This window comes from Meriones unguiculatus, chromosome 16, assembly GCF_030254825.1.
Source record: "Meriones unguiculatus strain TT.TT164.6M chromosome 16, Bangor_MerUng_6.1, whole genome shotgun sequence".
Lineage (NCBI taxonomy): Eukaryota > Metazoa > Chordata > Mammalia > Rodentia > Muridae > Meriones > Meriones unguiculatus.
The window spans coordinates 30730538-30749341 of record NC_083363.1 but is presented as its reverse complement, the minus strand read 5'-3'; the positions used below and the strand labels follow the sequence as shown (position 1 = coordinate 30749341).

Sequence of the window (18804 nt, the reverse complement as noted above, 5' to 3'; positions counted from 1 at the left end):
GGGTGGAAATGTCAACGGTGACCCCTAGACCTCACTTCTCCCACAAAAGGTGACAGGGAGATGACCTGGGCTCTCTTTATTTCATAAACCCTCCTATTAGGGGGAACGGCCAGCGTGTGCTGAGGTTGCTTCCTCTCTTCTGAGGTCACACATCCCAGATGACTGCTGAGCTGAGGAGAGTGAGCATCCCGAGCCTTAGATGTCACCTGCAATCACAGCCTCAGTTCCTGTCACAGCTTCATCTTAGCCCTCCACCCCAGTTCCTCCTGTGAGACAGCCATGGCTGGAAGTCAGAGGTCACTGTTCATGCTCTGTCATCCATATGACCTTTGTGTGACAGCAAACAAGACAGTGAAGATCAGAGTCTTACTGAAGAGTCCACAGACCACGAGAACAACAATACTGGTTATGGAGGCCCTGTGGAGAGAGGAGATTGAAGGTTAAGGCAATGACCATCCATGCTGCAGAGTCTAGGAAATTCTTCCCATCCAATCTTTCCAACTTAGGTCCTTCGTGCAGCTTTCCCACAGCCTCTGACCCTATGCAGTTTAGATGTTCACCTCCTAAAATAACCAATGAGAAACACCTTTAGTGGAGAGCATAGAGTTCAGGTCCAGGAGATGCATACTGGAGGAAGGGTTAACCCAGCATCATGGCCTTCTCTGAGGAATGGAGTGGGGTCCATATTAGGGAACCTGATCTCTGTTGCCAGCATTCTGACCAGCTTCTGAGGATGGTCCCCTCACCTTTAGCTTCATTTTCCCATCCAAAAAGCCAAGAAGAATCTAACTGTACTGAAAAGTCCACTGTGCATTTGTCATGATTTTAGCAAAATGATTCTCTAAGTTCCAGGCAGACAGCAATAGATATAGGAAAGATACCCACACAGGAGGGAAAACTCTGCCTGACCCTGAGCATATAGGGAAGCAGAGGAGGGGACTCAAGTACTCTGCATGACAGGACACAGGGACAGAAGGAGTGACAATGAGTCACATAGAGGGCACATGGGGTATTAATGATATATAAGTGTGGGGAGGTGGTCCTGCACAAACGCCATGGCCAGCACAGTGGCCATCTACATGAGGGAAGAAGGAAATCCATTTCAGTAACCTTCAGTAGACAGTGCTGGTTGAAACATCTAGAGCCTGACACCCGGCAGTTTATTTTAGGCATATGTAAGCACAGGACAACTTAGGAAAAAAGAGCTTCCTGGTTCTAACGAACTCATTCCTGTGTGCACAACAGAGCATGAACAACACAATAACATTGAAACTCTTTTCAAAGTGCAAATGGCCTCCTGAGAAACAATGCTCAAGATGAGGGTATAGGGAGAATGACTGAGATAAACATAAAATCGGGGGGAGGAGGGCAGGTGTGACTTGGCCACACAGAGACTGGATGCACAGGACAGCAGGCCATTAACCACAGCCAATCCCAGCCTTCTGGGCAGCAATCAGGCTGTTCATCTCTTCCTTTGAAGAAACAACAATGGATGCTTAACAATACTGGTTTCCCTGGTGCTTATATGTGAGCACAAAGCCGTCATGGCCTCTACATGTCACATCTTAATGACTAACAAAGCCAGACATGTCTCATGCCCATAATCCCAGCACTGAGCAGGGAGAAAGATCACAAGTCTCCAGCCAGCATGAGCCACAGAAAGAGAACTTGTCTAAAAAAATAAGTAGAATGCAATGGCTTGGTCAATGATCTGCTTAGTAACTAAAGCAAAGATGGTTTAGTGAATAATCCTAGGTACAGCTATACTACATAGCAGTGTAAAGTTCTATTGGCCTGAGATATAGAGATACATATTATAGATATATAGATTATAGACAGATAGAGAGATACAGAAATACAGATATAGAGATAGAGATATGGGGAGGGGTCATGGAAAATCTCTGGGAAATAGAATTGAGTACAATTAAGGAATAGATCAAAACTATAACAGCAAGCACTGCATGCACGCTTTCAGATGGTACTGCACTGAGGCAGCCTGCCCACGCACGCTGACATCCTCTCCAACCTCCTGTCCTATCAAGGGGACACTAGCCCCAAAGTCCAGCAGCTCAGAGTGCTGGAGAGGCAACCAGCCGAGAAACGCCAGCTCCTGTCTCTCATCTTGTGGCCTCCACAGCACCTTCCCTGGTGCCACCCTCAGCCCCCCCAGGGGAGCCTGCTGCTCGAAAGGCCTTGCTTCTGGCCTTTGCTAGTCTTCCCCAGTCTAACCTGCCAGTGGTCCATGGTATTTCCTTGGAACCCTGTGCTGTTTTCATGTGTTGGGATCTAGGACATACCCCTTTACAGCAGCAATTCACGCATCTTTTTCTCAGGCTGTGTGCAGACTGTGTGGGACCCTTGAGGTGGTGGGAATCGTGTACCCATGCATTGCTTAGGGCTTCCCTTATAGATGAGTGGATGTAGGAATATATATACTCCAGGCCTTCTGCCTCTGATAGAAGCCGTTTCAGGTGTTACCCAGACTCCCTGGCAGGAGCCAGCCTATGCCACACCTGAGAGACTGGCCCTGTTTATGACCCTTTCTTGACTTCCTTCCCTTCCCAGTCTCACTTCCCTATGATTCTGCCAGGGATGACTTCCTAGAATGTTTTCACAAGGTTTACTTTCCAGTGCCCTACCGACAAGGAAGTAACCCCACCACAGGAAGAAAGGGCTCCCTGCAATGCCCGCCCATCAACAGGGCAGGGTCTCTGTTCTTCCGTCACCTGGGAAGACAACTTATTGAATTCAAACACTTCTCTTGTGGACAGCTGGGGTGGCTGCTATTGTCCTGCCTGGACTCCAACCAACAAAGTAACCAGTGTTGGCGAATGATCCCACGCTACAGTCACACTGTGTAGTGTGAGCAGGCGGAAAAGGTATAGCAGTGGTCACTGTGTGAGCAGAGTACATGCATCCTGTGCCTTGAAAACAGAGGCAACGAAGCAAAACTAACTCCTGGGGAGATAGCTCCATGCTTAAGAGCATATGCCGTTATTCCAGAGAGCCCAGGTTGTATTCCCGGCACCCACAATGGACTCACAGCTTCCTGTAACTCTAACCCCAAGGGATCCAAAATACCTCTTGCAAGTCTATGCACGTGCACTCACACACACCTAATTAAAAATTAACATTTCTTGCTGACTCTCACTAGATTTTATTTAGTCCACGAAGGCTAAACGAGGACCTGTACTCCTACACTTCATGCCAGACACTCGAAACAATGCAAAGGCGGGGTGGGGAGTCAGCCTTCAAGCTGGGAGCAAGGGTCCGCCCTCACATAGAAATGAGTGTCATGAGCACTTCACATCTATTTCACTAAGAAGATCCTTTTCTCGGTGCTGAAGATGGAGCCGGAACCGTGTGGCATCTTAGCCCACGCTCCGAGCCATATGCTCAGCCCTAGGAGGAATGTCTTAGCACACGAAGCCCAGACGGCCACCCTGTGGCAACACTGCCTCGCTTCTGCACTGTGGCTCGTCTGCAAAATAGTTTAAAATGATCTTATTTATGTCTACGAGTGTTTGCCTGGGCTGTGTTTATACACCATGTAGGTGCAGTGCCCACGGAAGCCAGAGAGGGCAGCGCATCCCCTGGGACTGGAGATACAGATGATTGTCAGACACCGTGTGGGTCCCGGGGATCAAACCCAGATTCTCTAGAGAAGCAGCTAGTGCTCTTAACCAGTGAGCCATCTCTTCAGCCCCCAAAATCCTGATATTTAGAAGACAGTTTGTATATACGGTAGCATGCAAAGTGGCATAAATGCTCTAATTCTTTCAGGGAAATTTTGTTAATATAAAAGATTTTAAAAATCAGCCTGGAGAGGCAGGTGGGTCTCTGAGCTTGAGGCCAGCCTGGTCTACAGAGTGAGTTGCAGGACAGCCAAGGTTACACAGAAAAATCCTGTCTTGAAAAACAAAAATAACAGCATCAGAAATATTTTTAAATGAAAGCAGTATCAACGGCTAAAAACAGGCAAATGACTGAGCTTTATGTTTTTTCTGACATAAAAAGTGTCTGTTTATTAACATTATGATTCTGAGGAGCATGTAGGGTTGTTGAAGGATGATTGTTTGTTTGTTTGTTTGTTTGTTTGTTTGTTTTAGTCAGGGTTTCTTTACGCAGCTCTGGCTGTCCTCGAACTCACTATGTAGTGCAGGCTTCCCTTGAACTCACCGAGATCTGCCTACCTCTGCCACTTCCTCCCTCCCTGGACATTTCTGCACGGACTGAGGTGACTCAAGTCTGCTCCTACTCCACGCCCATCCCCCTCCTCATACCTTCTCAGCACAAGGATAATAAACAAGGGGTGTCCAAACCGGGAGCCCAGGAAACGTACCTGTTAACTCTTGGTACATTTGTGAAGGTGACTCCAGGGTTAGGAGAAGTGACAGCAGCAGTGGACTTGGGGAGAGATCGGGTCACAGTTGGGTCTTTGGGCAGGCCTTTTGTGGTAGTGAGGATGGAAACCTTAGTCGGCCTTGAAGTAGGAGTGATGTCAGGAGTGGATGCATCTGAAGAAGCTGCAAGAAGAGGGTTGATAGGTGATTGATGGATGGATGGATGGATGGATGGATGGATGGATGGATGGATGGACGGATGAGTAGGGGAAGAAAAATGGAACCATTCAAGAAGCAAGGTTTTGTTTTGTTGCTAAACTTCAAAGAAATAGTGTAAAGTCAGCCCAAATCAGTAAAAAGGAATGGAAGGAGAAAAGGAGGAAGGGTGGGAAGAGGCTTCAGAAAAGACTTCTCAGGATGTTTGAGTTATGGGAATGCTCTTGCCTGCTGCATTCACCTCTCCCTCTGCCCCATCCTCTCCCTTACACCATTCTCTCAGCCTGTGTAAGTCACGTGACTCTGAAATTGTCCTTTACTGGCTGCATCTGAGCCCCGTCTTAGGCTTGGCACAGACTCTCCTGGTTCTAGGGAGGGAGGCCTGTTCCCTCCTTCTCTGCCATCCTTGGTGCATCCACTATTACTCGCTGGGGATGGAGAGCCCCCAAGGCACCTGCTCCTCCTTGGGGAATTCAGAAATTCATAGGCGGGGCTTGTAGGTACATGGGTCCCTATGGGAGTGAGCCTAGAGACTTGTTCTTCCTAAGCAAATGTCACTCAGGTCTACCGAGCCAGGGTCTGCATTTGAAATAAGGTCTTCAGGTGGTTTGTGCCCTCAGCCTGAGTTACACGGTTTAGAATCCCGTGGGAGGGCCACCAACGGCTTCTTGGGATGAGGAGAGTAGACCTCAAGAGCTTCCTAAGAAGAGATCACAGCATCCATGGATTACAGCCGACTTGCAAGCCAGCAGGAATATAGTGTTCACAGCCCAGTCAGTTCAGGGACATGCAGACACCAGCCAGTCACACAGGCCACCAATATATGGACCCTGTGGACACCCTGTTTATGTCAGCTATACCCAGGCCTTAGACCGCCCTATGTGCAGACTGCATATGCAACTTCTTTTGGACAGCCTCCAGCTGCCTTCCAGGAATATAGCTAGCCTGTCCAGGGGTATGACACGGTGCTTATGACACTACTCCTACCACTGTCACCACCACTAAGACCTTCTATGCAGCTCAGCTGGCACACAGCACTCAGCCTGCTTACCCAGCCTATGTCAGCAGATAGCAGCCACCGTGCCTGGGAGACCACAGGGTAGCAAAGAGTCTGCTGAGATTGGTCAACTCCAGTGTAGCACAGGAGGTTAGAGCCAGCCCAAGGATGTGGACAGTGCGAAGGCGGTATCCCGGGGAAGCCACCCGAGGCAGCCAGTCAGCGCAGACCCACACTGTTCTGTCGGGAATCAGACTGAATCCAAGATTTTCTTACAGGCCCCGATGAAAAGACACAGGGAACAGAAGTTCTGTGCTCTTGCCCAAAAGCAAACATGGCAAGGTTTGATCTGAGGCAAGGGCCAGGGTCTCAAAGGACTTAAGGTTTCAGTTCCTGAGAACCTGGATCCTGGCTGGAAAGACTAGAGCTATCGGTCCCGTGGCTGATGAGCAATGGGTCTATTGCGCCCTTGAGCTTTCCTGTGCTCCCTTTGTGCAGTATTGCTCGATTGGATCCCGCTGACTTTGCCCCACTGTATGAAAACTTTCTGCTGATTCTGTCCTGTTTCCCAGCCTACTCCACTCCCTGCAAACGGCATAGAAGATGCTGAGCTTTTTGTTCGTTGTTTGTTTGTTTGTTTGTTTGTTTGAGTTAGGATCTTATTATATAGCTCTGGCTGTCCTGGAACTCACTTTGTAGCCCAAGCTAGTCTTGAACTCAGAGATCCACCTGCCTCTGCCTTTCAAGTGCTGGGAATAAAGGTGAGTGCCACCGTGGCCAACTGACGTTACACTCCTCAATAAACTTGCTTAGCATAAAACAGTTGTGCAAGACCTCCTGAGCCCTTTCCGAGTCTTTATTATTATTATTATTATTTCTGATCTTCTGGTCCTCCCGCTGGGGTCATCCTCATGCCAGCCATTCCTCTTCTCAGCCAAATGGTTATGATCGTAACGGTTCCTCTCAGCAGAACACGTATGGGCAGTCAAGCAGGTATAGACTGCAGAGCAGCTAAGGTCAGCAAAGCAGGTATGGGAGGCAGTCTCCCTCTAATTACCCCACTCAGATTAGACCCTACAGCCAGCCAAGTCAATATAACCAATAAAGCAGCATCTACGGGTGGCAAATCTTATTCCACAGAGCCCACCCAGCAGCATAGGCGTTTATGGGCAGGGGTCTGGAGCATTTCCTGGACCAGAAGACAGTTGGAATAGGAGTGGATGGGAAAGGGAAAATATTTAATCCTAACAGAAGTAGGAAGTAGGCAGAAATAGGCATAGAGAACAGAGTGAAATGGGCGCTAGAGAGGTAGGAGGCTTCAATAAGCCTGGTGGATCCATGGCTGAAGGGGCAGGCTTGGCCCATTATAGATCTCCCTATAAATCTTGACGAAGATTCTGCCTGCCAACAATGCAATTCATGTCCAAGGATTAAACCACAGTGTGACTTTGGAAGACCTCCAAGATTTCTTTAAGCAAGGAGAGGTTGTTCAGATGAGCAAGAGAACTTGGAAACCCCTACTCCACATCTACCTGGATACAGAAACAAACCTGAAAATGATGCCATTGTGTCCTAGGGAGATCTGACAACTGACAAGGTTGCCATGGAGTAGCTTGATGGGAGATTCTCAAGCAAGTAAACTGAAATGTTCTCTTGCCTGAAAGAAGCCTCCAACAAACAGCATGTAGAGTGTTATACCACCCTGAGTGCAGAGGAATGCCACCACCAATCTGCGGAGGCCCTGATGGCCCCGGAGATCCTAAGGATCCATAGGTCATATAGGAGGTCATGGAGGAAACAAAGAGAGTTTCTTCCCAAAAAGGCTCTGAGATTCCAGAGAGAACCCCCTCTGGAGGAAGTAATGTCCAGCACTAAGCAAGAGTCCAGGCGGGGCTGTGGAAACTAGAACTTTGCCTGGAGAAGAGAATGTGCAACCAGGATAAACCTGAGCACATCCTCCCTGGCCCTTCCCACCTCTGGACTGTGACCATGGCAGAGACAGCACTGGTGGCTCGTGGGGAGAAAAAAGGCCATAAAGAATTGTGCAGACTTTGAAAAGCATCCAGAGATTGCTTCGGAGGTGAGGTGGCCATGGCCTGAACCAAGGTGACCTGTGTGGAGGAAAATGAGGTGGCACCATGAGGTCTTCTGAACCTTTGATGGAACAGCTGTTTCTTTTAAGCCCGAAAATGCTCTAAATGTATAGTTTCATATTTATAATGTTGGCCACAACGTGTTCTCAAGAAGTATTAAAGCAAGCTAAATGGTTAGTTGAAAAAGAAAGGCTTCCTAAGGACATGACTTCTAAACAGAGGTCTCAGAAATGGAACTAAATCATGTTCCAAGTCTACTGCTCACCTCATCCCAAGGGGAATCTATATACAAGATCCCCTAGTTACTACTAGGCCAAGTGCCTGCCAAGAGCCTTGAATGACAAGCGAGATTTTGAAAAAAACAGACCCACCAATGATACAAGTAACTACACAGAGGCTTTTTAATATTTAAAGCTTTGGCCTTCTAGCTGTCTCCTGGCTGCTCTAAGCTCATTCTGACTAATCCTGACACTACGTCCCATCACTCTGCTTTACTCTGGTCTGTCCATTCATCTCTGTATCCCTGGCAAATCTCCTACATCTCGTTTCTTCTCCCGTCGTCTCATTCTCTCATCATCTCTCTCTTTCTCCAAAAGCTCCACCCTCTACTTCCTGCACAGATATTGGGCATTAGCTCTTTATCAAAGCCAATCAGATACAATTCTAGATTACCTTAGGCAGGTTAGGAAGGGCAAATAGAAAACCTGGTAATGGGCCTCAGAAGTGTCAACACCAGAATCCTACCAACACTTAGCTCTCTGCCAGTACAGAATTAACAACTGAATACACAGTGTACCCCATCAGCTCCATCCATGCCTTGCCCACCTCTCTCTACCCTCTCCCCAGACCCTTCCTGGTCACTCACCCTTGGCCACCACCAGGCGGACAGGATAGAAGAGCAGAACAGGCTCCTGCGAAGGATGGTAAATCACACAGCGATACAATCCAGAGTCTGTCACTTGAAGGTCAGTCATTTCAACAATTAGCATGGACTCCCCAGGGTCATCTTTCAGTATGTACTTCCCCACACGGAACTCCCTGGGTGTAGATGACTTTTCAGTGACCACCAGATTCAAGGGCTCCTTTCCAGCCTGAAGCCTCTGCCAAGCCCTCCGGCTGCTGGCATACTTCATGTTGAAGGGACATCTCACTGTCAAGGTCTGCCCCTCAACTAGGTCATACCTTTCTTCAGGCAGGTCAATGGCAGCTTGAGTTTCTATAAATAAGAAAAAGGAAACCGGCTCTGGAGGGAGTAATCTCTGTCCAAACTCCACTGGGAAGGAGTTGTTTGGTGTTTGTCTGTTTGTTTGTGAAAACGTTATTTGATGGCTCTTATACTAAACAAACATTTGTTTCACTATAAGAGCCAATGATATGCGATCCATGGGAATCAAACTTTATAAATAACCCTTTTGTGAGTACATGTCAATGTATGTATGTGCGTGTGTATACATGTGGTATGCACATGCCTGTGCTGCCCACAGGCCAACCTCAGGTACCATACACATCTAAAATACTATCCGTTTGGTTACCTTTTTTCCCAAGGTCTCTCACTCTTTACGTGGGACAATTCAGCTGGGCTGTCTGGTCATTGAGTCACAGAGATCCAGCTGCCTTTTCCTCCCTAGTGCTGGGATTAATTGTGCATGCTACCATATCTGGCTTTTTTACGTGACTTCTGAGGACCAAACTCAGGTCCTCCTGCTTGTATGGCAGCACCTCACTGACCATGTTATTTATTTCTCTAGTCCTAAACCATCCTTTAGAAAGATAGCACAGCCTGACTGAAGACATGAATGGCCAGGGCATGATGGGGAATGGTAAAGAGTGGATATAAGGATCTTCGCCAAGCACAGGATGATACCTAGGAAGTTTGAGGGGCTCCATCTAAGTCAGGACAAAGAGATCATCAGTTCAGGAGCCACCAAGGAAGTATCAAGAAAAACAAATTAGATAAGGTATCATGGGCACGATGGATAGGAATTCTGCCTGTCTGGCACCATTTTCTCCCTTCTTTGAGTCACAAAGCACTTCTTTCTCATGGTAGCCATCCTCTGTGGCTCAGCTGATGGGCCTACCCATCTTCCCATGAGGAGGATTAAGAGTCCTAAGACCCTGGCCACACAGATTGGCTTAGGGATAGGCGCGTGACTAGGGTGAGCCCATCAAAACCTGTTCTGTGACTATTCAAAACCTTACGCAGAGGCTGATGATCTGCAGGATGTGAAATTCCAATTCCTCTATCTTTACCACATAGGAATCAGCTGCCTGAGAATGAGCCGAACAGAAGAGAGCAGAGAGAAAGAGGGAAGCTGACAATTTCGAGTGATGGTTTTCAAGCCAGTATCCCTGGATTCCCTGGTACCTAAGCCAATAAATCCCTTCCCTTTTTGACAGAAATCACAGCCATGTTTTTTCACTGGTTGTAAGATGTCCTCCCTCTTTGTGTAAGGTGTACCCCACTGGGGGTCAGGTGTTCCCCCCACTGGATGTCAGATGCCCCCTGCACCGGATACCAGGTGTGTGTGCCCCCCACCCACTGGGTGTAGGGTATTGGGAAACGTTTTCAGTTATAAACAGGAATGAGAGTGTCCGGATGTCATTCTCCAACAAAGGCATGGACAGGATGCCAGATCAGTGAATTGGACTTTCGCTTCCCCAAATTTCTACTGCTGTTCTTACCACAACTGACACATGCACACACACAGGCCAAGACATACCTCTTTAGAACCCCACACAGGATGTCAGGTTCCAGAAGGCTTGTTCTGCCCTCACCTGGCCTTGGTAAGACTCAAACCCCCATGGAGGGTTCTGTAGGTGTGCAAGGCTGAAAAGCCAATTAGGCCTCTAAGACAAAAAAAAAAAAAAAACAGGCTTCCTTGTGCTCTGCCTGGAAATGCCTCCCATACCCAGTTTGACAGTGTGCACCTGTAATCTCAGAAGTCAGCAGGCAGAGGTTGGCGGATCAGGGAAAAGTTCAAACTCATAGAAACTCATAGCTACATAGAAAATTTGAGGTCAGCTTGAGCTACATGAGGTCCTGTTAGAAATTTTTTTAATTTTTTAAAGTTGGGGGGCAGAATGTCCCCACATATACACAGACAGGTCAGCAGAGGCATTGGGCTGTGTTGAATCAGTTTTGATCATTTCATCACAGGATGGCTGATTCACCCTTTGTGACAGATTCATGGGCTCCACCCTCGGGCTGTCATCATGGAAGCCCTGACTCACTGAAATGTTACAGGGGCTGGGGGCTGGGCCAGCCCTGTCCAGCATATGTGATGTGAGAAGCTGAACTCTCTGGCTCCAGCATCACCCGAAGGGCTGAGATTACAACCCCCGTGAGGACGGACACAGGCTTCTGCCTATATACCTTTGGCCTCTGAAGTAGCAGCTTTGCTGGCCCAAGGCAACCCTGGGAAATATCCTTTAAATGAGTTACATCTTTGGGATCTAATGGGCTGCCCACATCTAAAGCATCATGGGGGAGTAGAAGAAAAAAGCACTTCATGAAATACAATACATGAAATAGTATTCAGATGGCTGAACATAATGAACCACACATGTTTAATTCAGCACTAGGGAGGCAGAAGCAGAATAATCACTGGGTGAGTTTGAGGCCAACCTGGTCTACATAGGTAGTTCAGGACAACCAGGGATACACAGAAAGACTCTGTCTCAAAAAAAAAAAAAAATGTGTGTCTCTGACATCAACATGCACATGGCAGATTGACCTACAGCTCAGTGGTAGAGCCTCTGCCTGGCATGTGGGAGGCAAAGAGCAGCCGTTAAGAGCATTTGCTGCTCTTGCAAAGGACCAAGATTTGGTTCCTAGCGCCTGTGTAGCAGCTCACGGCCATCTTTAACTCCAGTTCCAAGGGAATCTGATTGCCTTCTTCTGGCCTCCTCAGGTACCAGACATGTATGTAATACATGTACATACATGTATGCAAACACTCATGCAAATAAAATAAATCAATTTTTACAAAAGCAAGCATAGACCACCCGCCTCCTTAACTCACCCCTCCTTATATTTCAGTTCATCGGCTTCAGGGGTCTGATTTTCTGAGCTCAGGTGAAGCCTGGCCTAACATGAGCAGCATTTGGCCCTGTGTGTGATTGGCCGTACGCTTAGGATAGTGATTCTCAACCTTCCCAATGCTAAGGCCTTTTAATACAGTTCCTCACGTTATGGTAACCCCAACCAAAAAAAAATTATTTAGTTGCTACTTTATAACTGTAATTTTGCTACTGTTAGGAATCACACTGTAAATTTCTGTGTTTCTTAGGAGACTCCAGTGAAAGGGTCATTGCCACCCAAGGCGTCTCAACCCATGGGTTGAGAACCACTGCTTTAGCGCTTCAGCAAGAAAGAGTGTCAGGGAGTTAGAGCTGCTCAGTTGGTGAAGCGCGCTCTGCGCAGGCGTGAGGACTGGAGCTTGATCTTCAGCGTTTGTGTAAAAGTCTAATGTGGTGGTACACTTCTGTCCCAGCGCCAGGAAGGTAGAGACAACTGGCCCCCTGAGGTACCCCAGCCAGGTGGCCTAACAAAGAAGCCAGCTCTGGGCTCAATAAGAGACTCAAAAGAAGGGAAAGCAATAAAGGGGAGGCAGTTCCAGGCCAGCCAGGCTACGGAGTAAAAACCTGTCTCAAGGGAAGAAATGCGGAAAGCAATTGAGGAAGACACCCAATGTCAACCTGTAACCTACACCACACACACACACACACACACACACACACACACACACAGCTCCTGAAGTTCTGGTCCAGGACCCTCATCTCCTCCCATCTCCCACCCGCCTTACCTGAGACAAAGAATATCCACAACAGCCCCCAGAGTCCAGGCTTCCTCATCCTTCAAGTTCAGCTCCAACTGCCTCTGTGGGCTGCTGGGACAGCTGTAAGACACCCTGTCCCCAGAAAGACTCTCTGGGAAATTTCACAACAGGACATGAGGCCATTCCTGGGAGGTACAGTGCTTGTCACTGGCCACCCTGCCTGCTGACGTCAGCAGTGGGGTTCAGAAGACCAGTGCTCAAACCTCAGCTAAACCTCTTTGAGCCTCTGTTTCCTCTTCTTTGAAAATTAATTTATTCTTTTCTATCCTGTTTTTTGTTTGTTTGTTTTTTGTTGGATTGGTTGGCTGGTTGGGTTCTTTTGTTTGTTTGTTTGTTTGTTTGTTTCAGGTTTTTGTGCTGTTTTTGGTTTGGTTTGGGTTTTGGTTTTTGGACACTCTGGCTGTACTGGAAGTTACCGTGTAGACCACCAGCTGGCCTAGAACTCACAGAGAATTGCCTGCCTCTGCCTCCCTAGTGCTGAGATTAAAGGCACTACAGAAGCAATTAATCTTTTCAATCACACAAAAAATAGTTTCGCTTGTTTTTGTTCAGAGAAGGTTTTGCAATACAACCCAGGCTGACCTTTAACCTGTCATCCTCCATGCTGAGGTGATGGAGGTATGCCAATACGCTCACTTTCAACCTCAGAAAATTTCAGTGAGAACTATGTAGTCAACTCTTGTGCTGCTGCAACATCCATTTCAAACACACGATCAACTTTCTCACTTCAGAAACAGGAATTCATCACCCCTGACATGCTTTCCAGCACTTCATGACACACCAGTTCCTCAATATGCTGAACCCAATTTCCTCTTGTAACCACCTTTGTCAGGGCAGCCAGACACAACCTGCTTGACTGACCCTACGCAGATACCTTTGAGTTAATTAATGATACTCCAGAGCAACTGTGTTCTCCTCTGGGGATGAGGCAGGTACCCCATAGCAAAGCATGATGGGGGCACTGTCCTTCATAGGCAGCCTGTATAGTCACTTCTGTGACTGTGTCATAGCCATCAACACGTGGGTTGATGCGCATGGCAGCCGCACACCAGCATCTGTGGCACTGGCTAGGGTGGCCATCCTCTGTTACTAAGCAACTTGCTCTGTCTTCCCTGCTGTAAACCTTGCCTTGATGTGGTACCTGCACATCATTCTGCATTCTGATCCATCCCTCAGGGTGTCCGGGCACCACTGCGCACCAAGCCAGGAAGAATGAAGTCCAGACAGGGTGGTGTCTACAGGATCCTGGTCCGGCTGGGAGTGATAGGGGAGGGGAGCTTCTCGGAGAATGTTTGCACTACAGCTCTCTTGGCTCAGAGCTGTCCCAATGAAACAGCAACTCTTAGACAACATTTAGTGAAACAACTTATGGGTGTTTATTCCATGGTGAACAAGTACTATAGGAACCCCAGGGAGGGGGAAGAGGTTTTCAGGGTGAATGTGTTTCTTTGTCTGGGGCTGTGATGCTGGTGATGCTCTGTTTGCATCCAGGTGCCGGCTACCTGTGACAACCTTGAGAGTTGGCGGTTGCCAGCCTATGTGCCCTAGGGCATGCAGGCTCAGAACAGGGAGGGAGCTATTCTTACTCCTGCCCATCTCAAGTTTGAGACTTCCGGGGCTTGAACACGCTCAGCCTCACCAGTTCCATGCCAATTTCCCACACTTACAGAATTAAGCTTGGTGGCTGAGATTGTGTCAGCTGAGAAGCTTTGTGCTGGAGCCTGAGGCTTGGTGGTGGTGGTGGTGGTGGTGATGGTGACAGTGAGGGAGATGATGATGGTGATGGTGACGGTGATGATGATGATGTTGAGGGTAATGATGACAGTGATGATGATGGTGATGATGGTGTTAACGACGATAGTCAGGATAATGATAACTGTGTTGGTGGTGATGATGGCAGCAGCTCAGTGGTGGAGCACTTACCTGCCTTGGGCAAAGCACTGGGATTCCATCCCCAGCCCTGAAATGAACAAATTGATCATACCTGTGGATGCTTACCCCAACCCTTCAAAAGGACATGAGGACACTCTGCAAAGGGAAATAGCTGCCTGGAAGGGGGGAACCCAAACAGAAAAGTCAGCCCCAGAGTTTTCAGGTAATGATCATTTAAGATCAAAGGTAACAGGAGACTCCTGGATACCATGAGGCTGACTGGCCAGTTGACTATCCAGAGAGAGGGAGGTGAAAACTTTAGTCGGTGAGAAATGCAAGCCATTCACCTAACAAGTTAACAAGTAGTAAGCTGTTACGCTGAAGAGATAGCTAGTGGTTAAAAGCACTAGCTGCTCCTCCAGAAGACGTGGGCTCAGTCCCCATATCTAGTGACTCTCAACCCCTTGTGACTCCAACTTTGCAGGATCCAATATGTGTGGCCTCTGCAAGCTATGGCAGACTTGTGAACAGCTTTTTCAAAACTTCTACAGTATGGATCCCAGAGACTAAACTCGGGTCATCAGACTCAGTGTCGAGGGTCTTTACCTGATGAACCAGTTTACTGGCCCATGTATTTTTTATACTTTTGATTCAATTTGAAATTCAAGCTGGGCCTGGTGACACACATCTTTAATCCCAGCGCTTGAGAGACAGAGAGAGGTGGGTCACTGTAAGTTTGAGGCCAGCCTCGAACACAGCAAGTTCCAGGAAAGCCAGGGCTACAAAGGACACCCTAAGCACAGTGGTAGCCAGTGTTTGTCATCTCAGCGCTCAGAAGGGGAGGGAAGCAGAATCAGTAGTTCAAGGTCACCCTTGTCTATATAGGGGCCTCCAGGCCTGCCTCAAAATCAACAAGCTGCCAATACGCAGGGTATGTCCTCCACTGTGGGTGGGCCACAGGCAGGAGATGGTCTGCTGCCTCCTCAAAGCTGCCTGTGTTCAAATACAGGCTTCTTGCCATGCCTCATATGCCATCCCTCACGGAGGCCTCCATCCTCTGTCCTCATGAAGGAAGAGAATTCCTTTTTGCCATTGGTTTGCAGACAACACTGATGCCCACCAGGACCCAAATGCCTGCGGAATGAAATTCCAGGCCATGGGGGAGCGCATAGACGCCATGTGTGGAATCCTCATGAGCGCTGGGCAGCAGCTGCAGCTGCACAAACTTGGAGGGCAAACCAGGCCCACGAAGGAGCTTCTGCACAGATACAAGCCCTTCTGTGTTGCTGTAAATAAAAAAGGGTGTTGGGCTGTATACTGTTATGAGCCCTGTAACTGTGGTGGCATTATTTAACCTGCTATCACAATTAATAAAACATAGACACCTGTTAGATCTTATAATTGCCTTATTTCCCTTGGGTTGGGCAGATATTTTACCTGTGCTGTCTCAACAACCTCACCATCTACCCCCCAGCCCCATCCAATGCCATCCGCCTTAACCACCCTTATCTGAGCTACCTTCCATCCATAATCCCAAGATACTTGCTTATATATATTTTTTTTTTCTTGGTGTCTTCTCCATCTACGCCATCTTTGGAGTCCTTCCTCCCAGCCCACGCGGTTTCTTCTCCATGCTAACCCATCGTGGCATCCTCCTGCCTCCTCTCTTCCCATCTCTCTGTTTCCTGTGATTCTCTTGAACCCAAAGCCGGGGAACCTTAGCCATGACTCCCCCATTCTGCCCTGCCCAGGCTTCAGGCCTTTAATCAACCAATCAAGTGTAATATCTTAAGCAGGTTTACACAAGGATAGGTTTATCTAGGCAGTAACCAGATCTTGAGGGCCAGTAATTAGAAAAATGCAAGCATCAGACCAACCCCCAACACTTCTGCATGGCTCAGATCCCCAAGGAGTAGGGCCACCCCCAGGGGGTCCATACCTTGGTGAGCAGCTCCTTAGGAGCTCAGCCCTGAACTGTGAACCCCCGTGGGGTTTCTGGGACTGTGTTCATCCTTAACTCCCCAAGCTTGTATTTGTCTGCTACCGAAGGACTTGTTTGGTGAGAGGAGCACAGTGGGAGGTGGGGCAGCTGGTCCTTTAGCTGCCCTCTGCACTCCCCACCCATGCTACCGTTCCCGTGTACCAGATACAAACTATTCCAGTGATATAGTTCACGGAATACTTGCATAGAATTCACTGGGTAATTGCCCATACTCAGCTGGCGTGGATTTGATACAGTGAAATGAGGAAGTGAGACTGAAAAAAACTACACAATTGTCTTAGACTATGTGGGCCTAGGAATTCATTTCTCTCTGCACTGATATTCAAACCTGTAAAACAGGTGGGAGGGCACATGCCCTCCACGGTAATAGTCCTCAACCCCTGACACTGGACTTTGCAACTTAGCAGGATCTCTCTCAAAGGCTTGCCCCTGCCAGCCAGGGCCCTAGACGAGGGTCCTCATGGGTTCCCATGTGGAAGGCGGCTGCTGGAATCCAAAGCAGAGTCACTCAGGTCACATCTGCCTGCATCCGTGTCTCTTCCCACTTGAGATCTGACTCTACATACAGGCCTTGGGATAACAGACCCCAAACTACCAGGTCCTACCCGTAGTACCTAGGATGCTGGAGTACATTAACTTAATGGACTCCTCTCCTCACTGCCCTCCATCCTCAAGGTTATACAATGATTCCTCAAAATGCAGGAGCGTCTCCCTTCCTCCAAGGGCCCAGAAAAACCTAATGAAACACGTACTGTAGAGAACTCAATCGTGGCCTTTGCTCTGAAAATACTAGTAAGGAATCCCATCAATCCTTGCAATGTTGATAGCATCCTCCGAGGTCAATAAGATGTACCCAGGCAAATGTCGTATGCTCTGAAGGAGGGGTGTGAATAAGTGGGTAAGCCTCTTCCTGCCCCTCCTGACTATGGGCAGCAGATGGGTTAAGAGCGGAGCCTGGGAGGTAGTATGAAAGTCAGTTAGAACCATCCCGGGGCACAGAGGTAGGAGGCCAGGAGAATGTGGTAAGGCTACAGTTCACTTGCAGTTGAAAGAAGGAAGTAGACGAGCTCTGAACCGAGTTATACTGCCATGTTGTGATTTGTGAGGGGAAGTCAGAAGGCTGCCCTCTTTGCCCAGTGCCAAGCAGATGCAGGGAAGGCAGCTCACAGCTCGGAAGCGCTGGTCCCTGGACTTTGTGTTCACACCACAGACCTGTCTGTAAGCAGGGTGGTAGACAAGGATGTGGCCTAAGCTCCAGGCCAGCCTGGGCTACACACCGAACTCTTTAGTGATATTTGGAGGTCGGTGGCTCCAGTTGGAGTTTCCCCAGTTTCCTATTCAAGAAGTGTGAACTTGCTCCACACTGAGACTTAGGGCCCCAACCACCTGGGATCACAGCCAGCTCTAGCTGTGTGACTTTGTGCACATGACTTGCTCACTTGTGCCTCAGCTCCCTCATCCTTAAGCCAGACCTTATCAGTTTACCAGGTCTACTGTGAGGCCCGAGTAATTGTGACAACCAAATAGAGTTGAGGTGGCCCTTTGTACCCTAGCGGGACCGGTTCCTTGTTTAGGAGTCGTGAGGAAACAATGAACACCCTTAAGGAGAGCATGCTGGGAACCAGTCTTCCCTGGCTTCAAGTTTTGAGTCCCAGAGCAAGACCTACCCACCCCCACACCACAGTACATGGAAGAGTTCTCCCAAATCACCCAGAAGCCGAAGCAGCGGGGACACCAAGGGTGGCTGGCCCTCCCGGGCTGCAGTTAGACACCTTGACTGAAGGACAAGAGCAGGTAAGCTCCAGCCCTCAGAGGAAACAAAGGCTCACGTGGTGTCCTGTCCAGGTCTCAGGCCTAAATGGTCTCTTACCCTCACCACGGCTCCTTTCTCCTTTCCGTTTTCCGCTGTTACCAGAGGCCCCGGGCTGTTCTCAGCACATGTCTGACCCCTTTCTGTGAGCCCAGCCTTCGTGTGCACAGACGCTTGAAGGTACCTTCAGGCAGAAGTGGACATGCTGGGGACAACTGGAGAAGAATCTGTGAAGCTGGTGCTTCTACCGACTCACTAGACTCTCGTCCGTACAGCATCGTGATGATGGCTGAAAAGCTCACCTCTGTGGAAAACAGCAAGCTGCTTCCACCCTACACTCCCCAACCCCTCCCATCTCTCAGCTAGATCTTGAGCCTGCAGAACCAGCCTGTATGTTCTGCCACTGACAAGGCCTGTGGGGCCTTCCTGAGGTTCCTTGAAGGTAGCTGGACCATCACCTCTTCCTGCTCTCTCCAGATAGAGAATAGCATCTGATTTGAGTACTGTTTCTCACTTCTGGTCTTAGCCCTAGAGCATCCTGGGTAGTGCCTCAGCATCTCTGGTCCTGGCCCTAGGGTACCCTGCCCCTTTGGGGATAAGCTTATACCTCTTGGAAGCTTTGCAACTAAGACC

General features: G+C 48.6%; 1 protein-coding gene and 2 pseudogenes across 1 annotated transcript; 2 read left to right on the top strand and 1 right to left on the bottom strand.

Moving 5' to 3' along the window:
• Positions 1-61: 61 nt before the first annotated feature.
• On the bottom strand, positions 62-12576 carry LOC110548746 (triggering receptor expressed on myeloid cells 1). The gene is made up of 4 exons (XM_021637299.2): positions 12455-12576; positions 8515-8865; positions 4343-4526; positions 62-417 (listed from the first exon to the last, which is right to left on the bottom strand). The coding sequence occupies exons 1-4, from the start codon at positions 12501-12503 to the stop codon at positions 315-317; spliced, it is 687 nt and encodes a 228-aa protein (XP_021492974.1). The 5' UTR covers positions 12504-12576; the 3' UTR covers positions 62-314.
• LOC110548747 (RNA-binding protein EWS-like) lies at positions 4953-6406 on the top strand (annotated as a pseudogene).
• On the top strand, positions 6002-8493 carry LOC110548748 (RNA-binding protein EWS-like; annotated as a pseudogene).
• Positions 12577-18804: the final 6228 nt, after the last annotated feature.

Excerpts from the sequence above, each read along its gene's own strand:
- LOC110548746 (XM_021637299.2), bottom strand. The coding sequence starts at position 12,503 with ATGAGGAAGCCTGGACTCTGGGGGCTGTTGTGGATATTCTTTGTCTCA. Across the intron at positions 8,866-12,454 it reads GTGGATATTCTTTGTCTCAG|AAACTCAAGCTGCCATTGAC; the intron begins GTAAGGCGGGTG and ends TCTTATTTATAG. Across the intron at positions 4,527-8,514 it reads CCGCCTGGTGGTGGCCAAGG|CTTCTTCAGATGCATCCACT; the intron begins GTGAGTGACCAG and ends CTCTTCTTGCAG.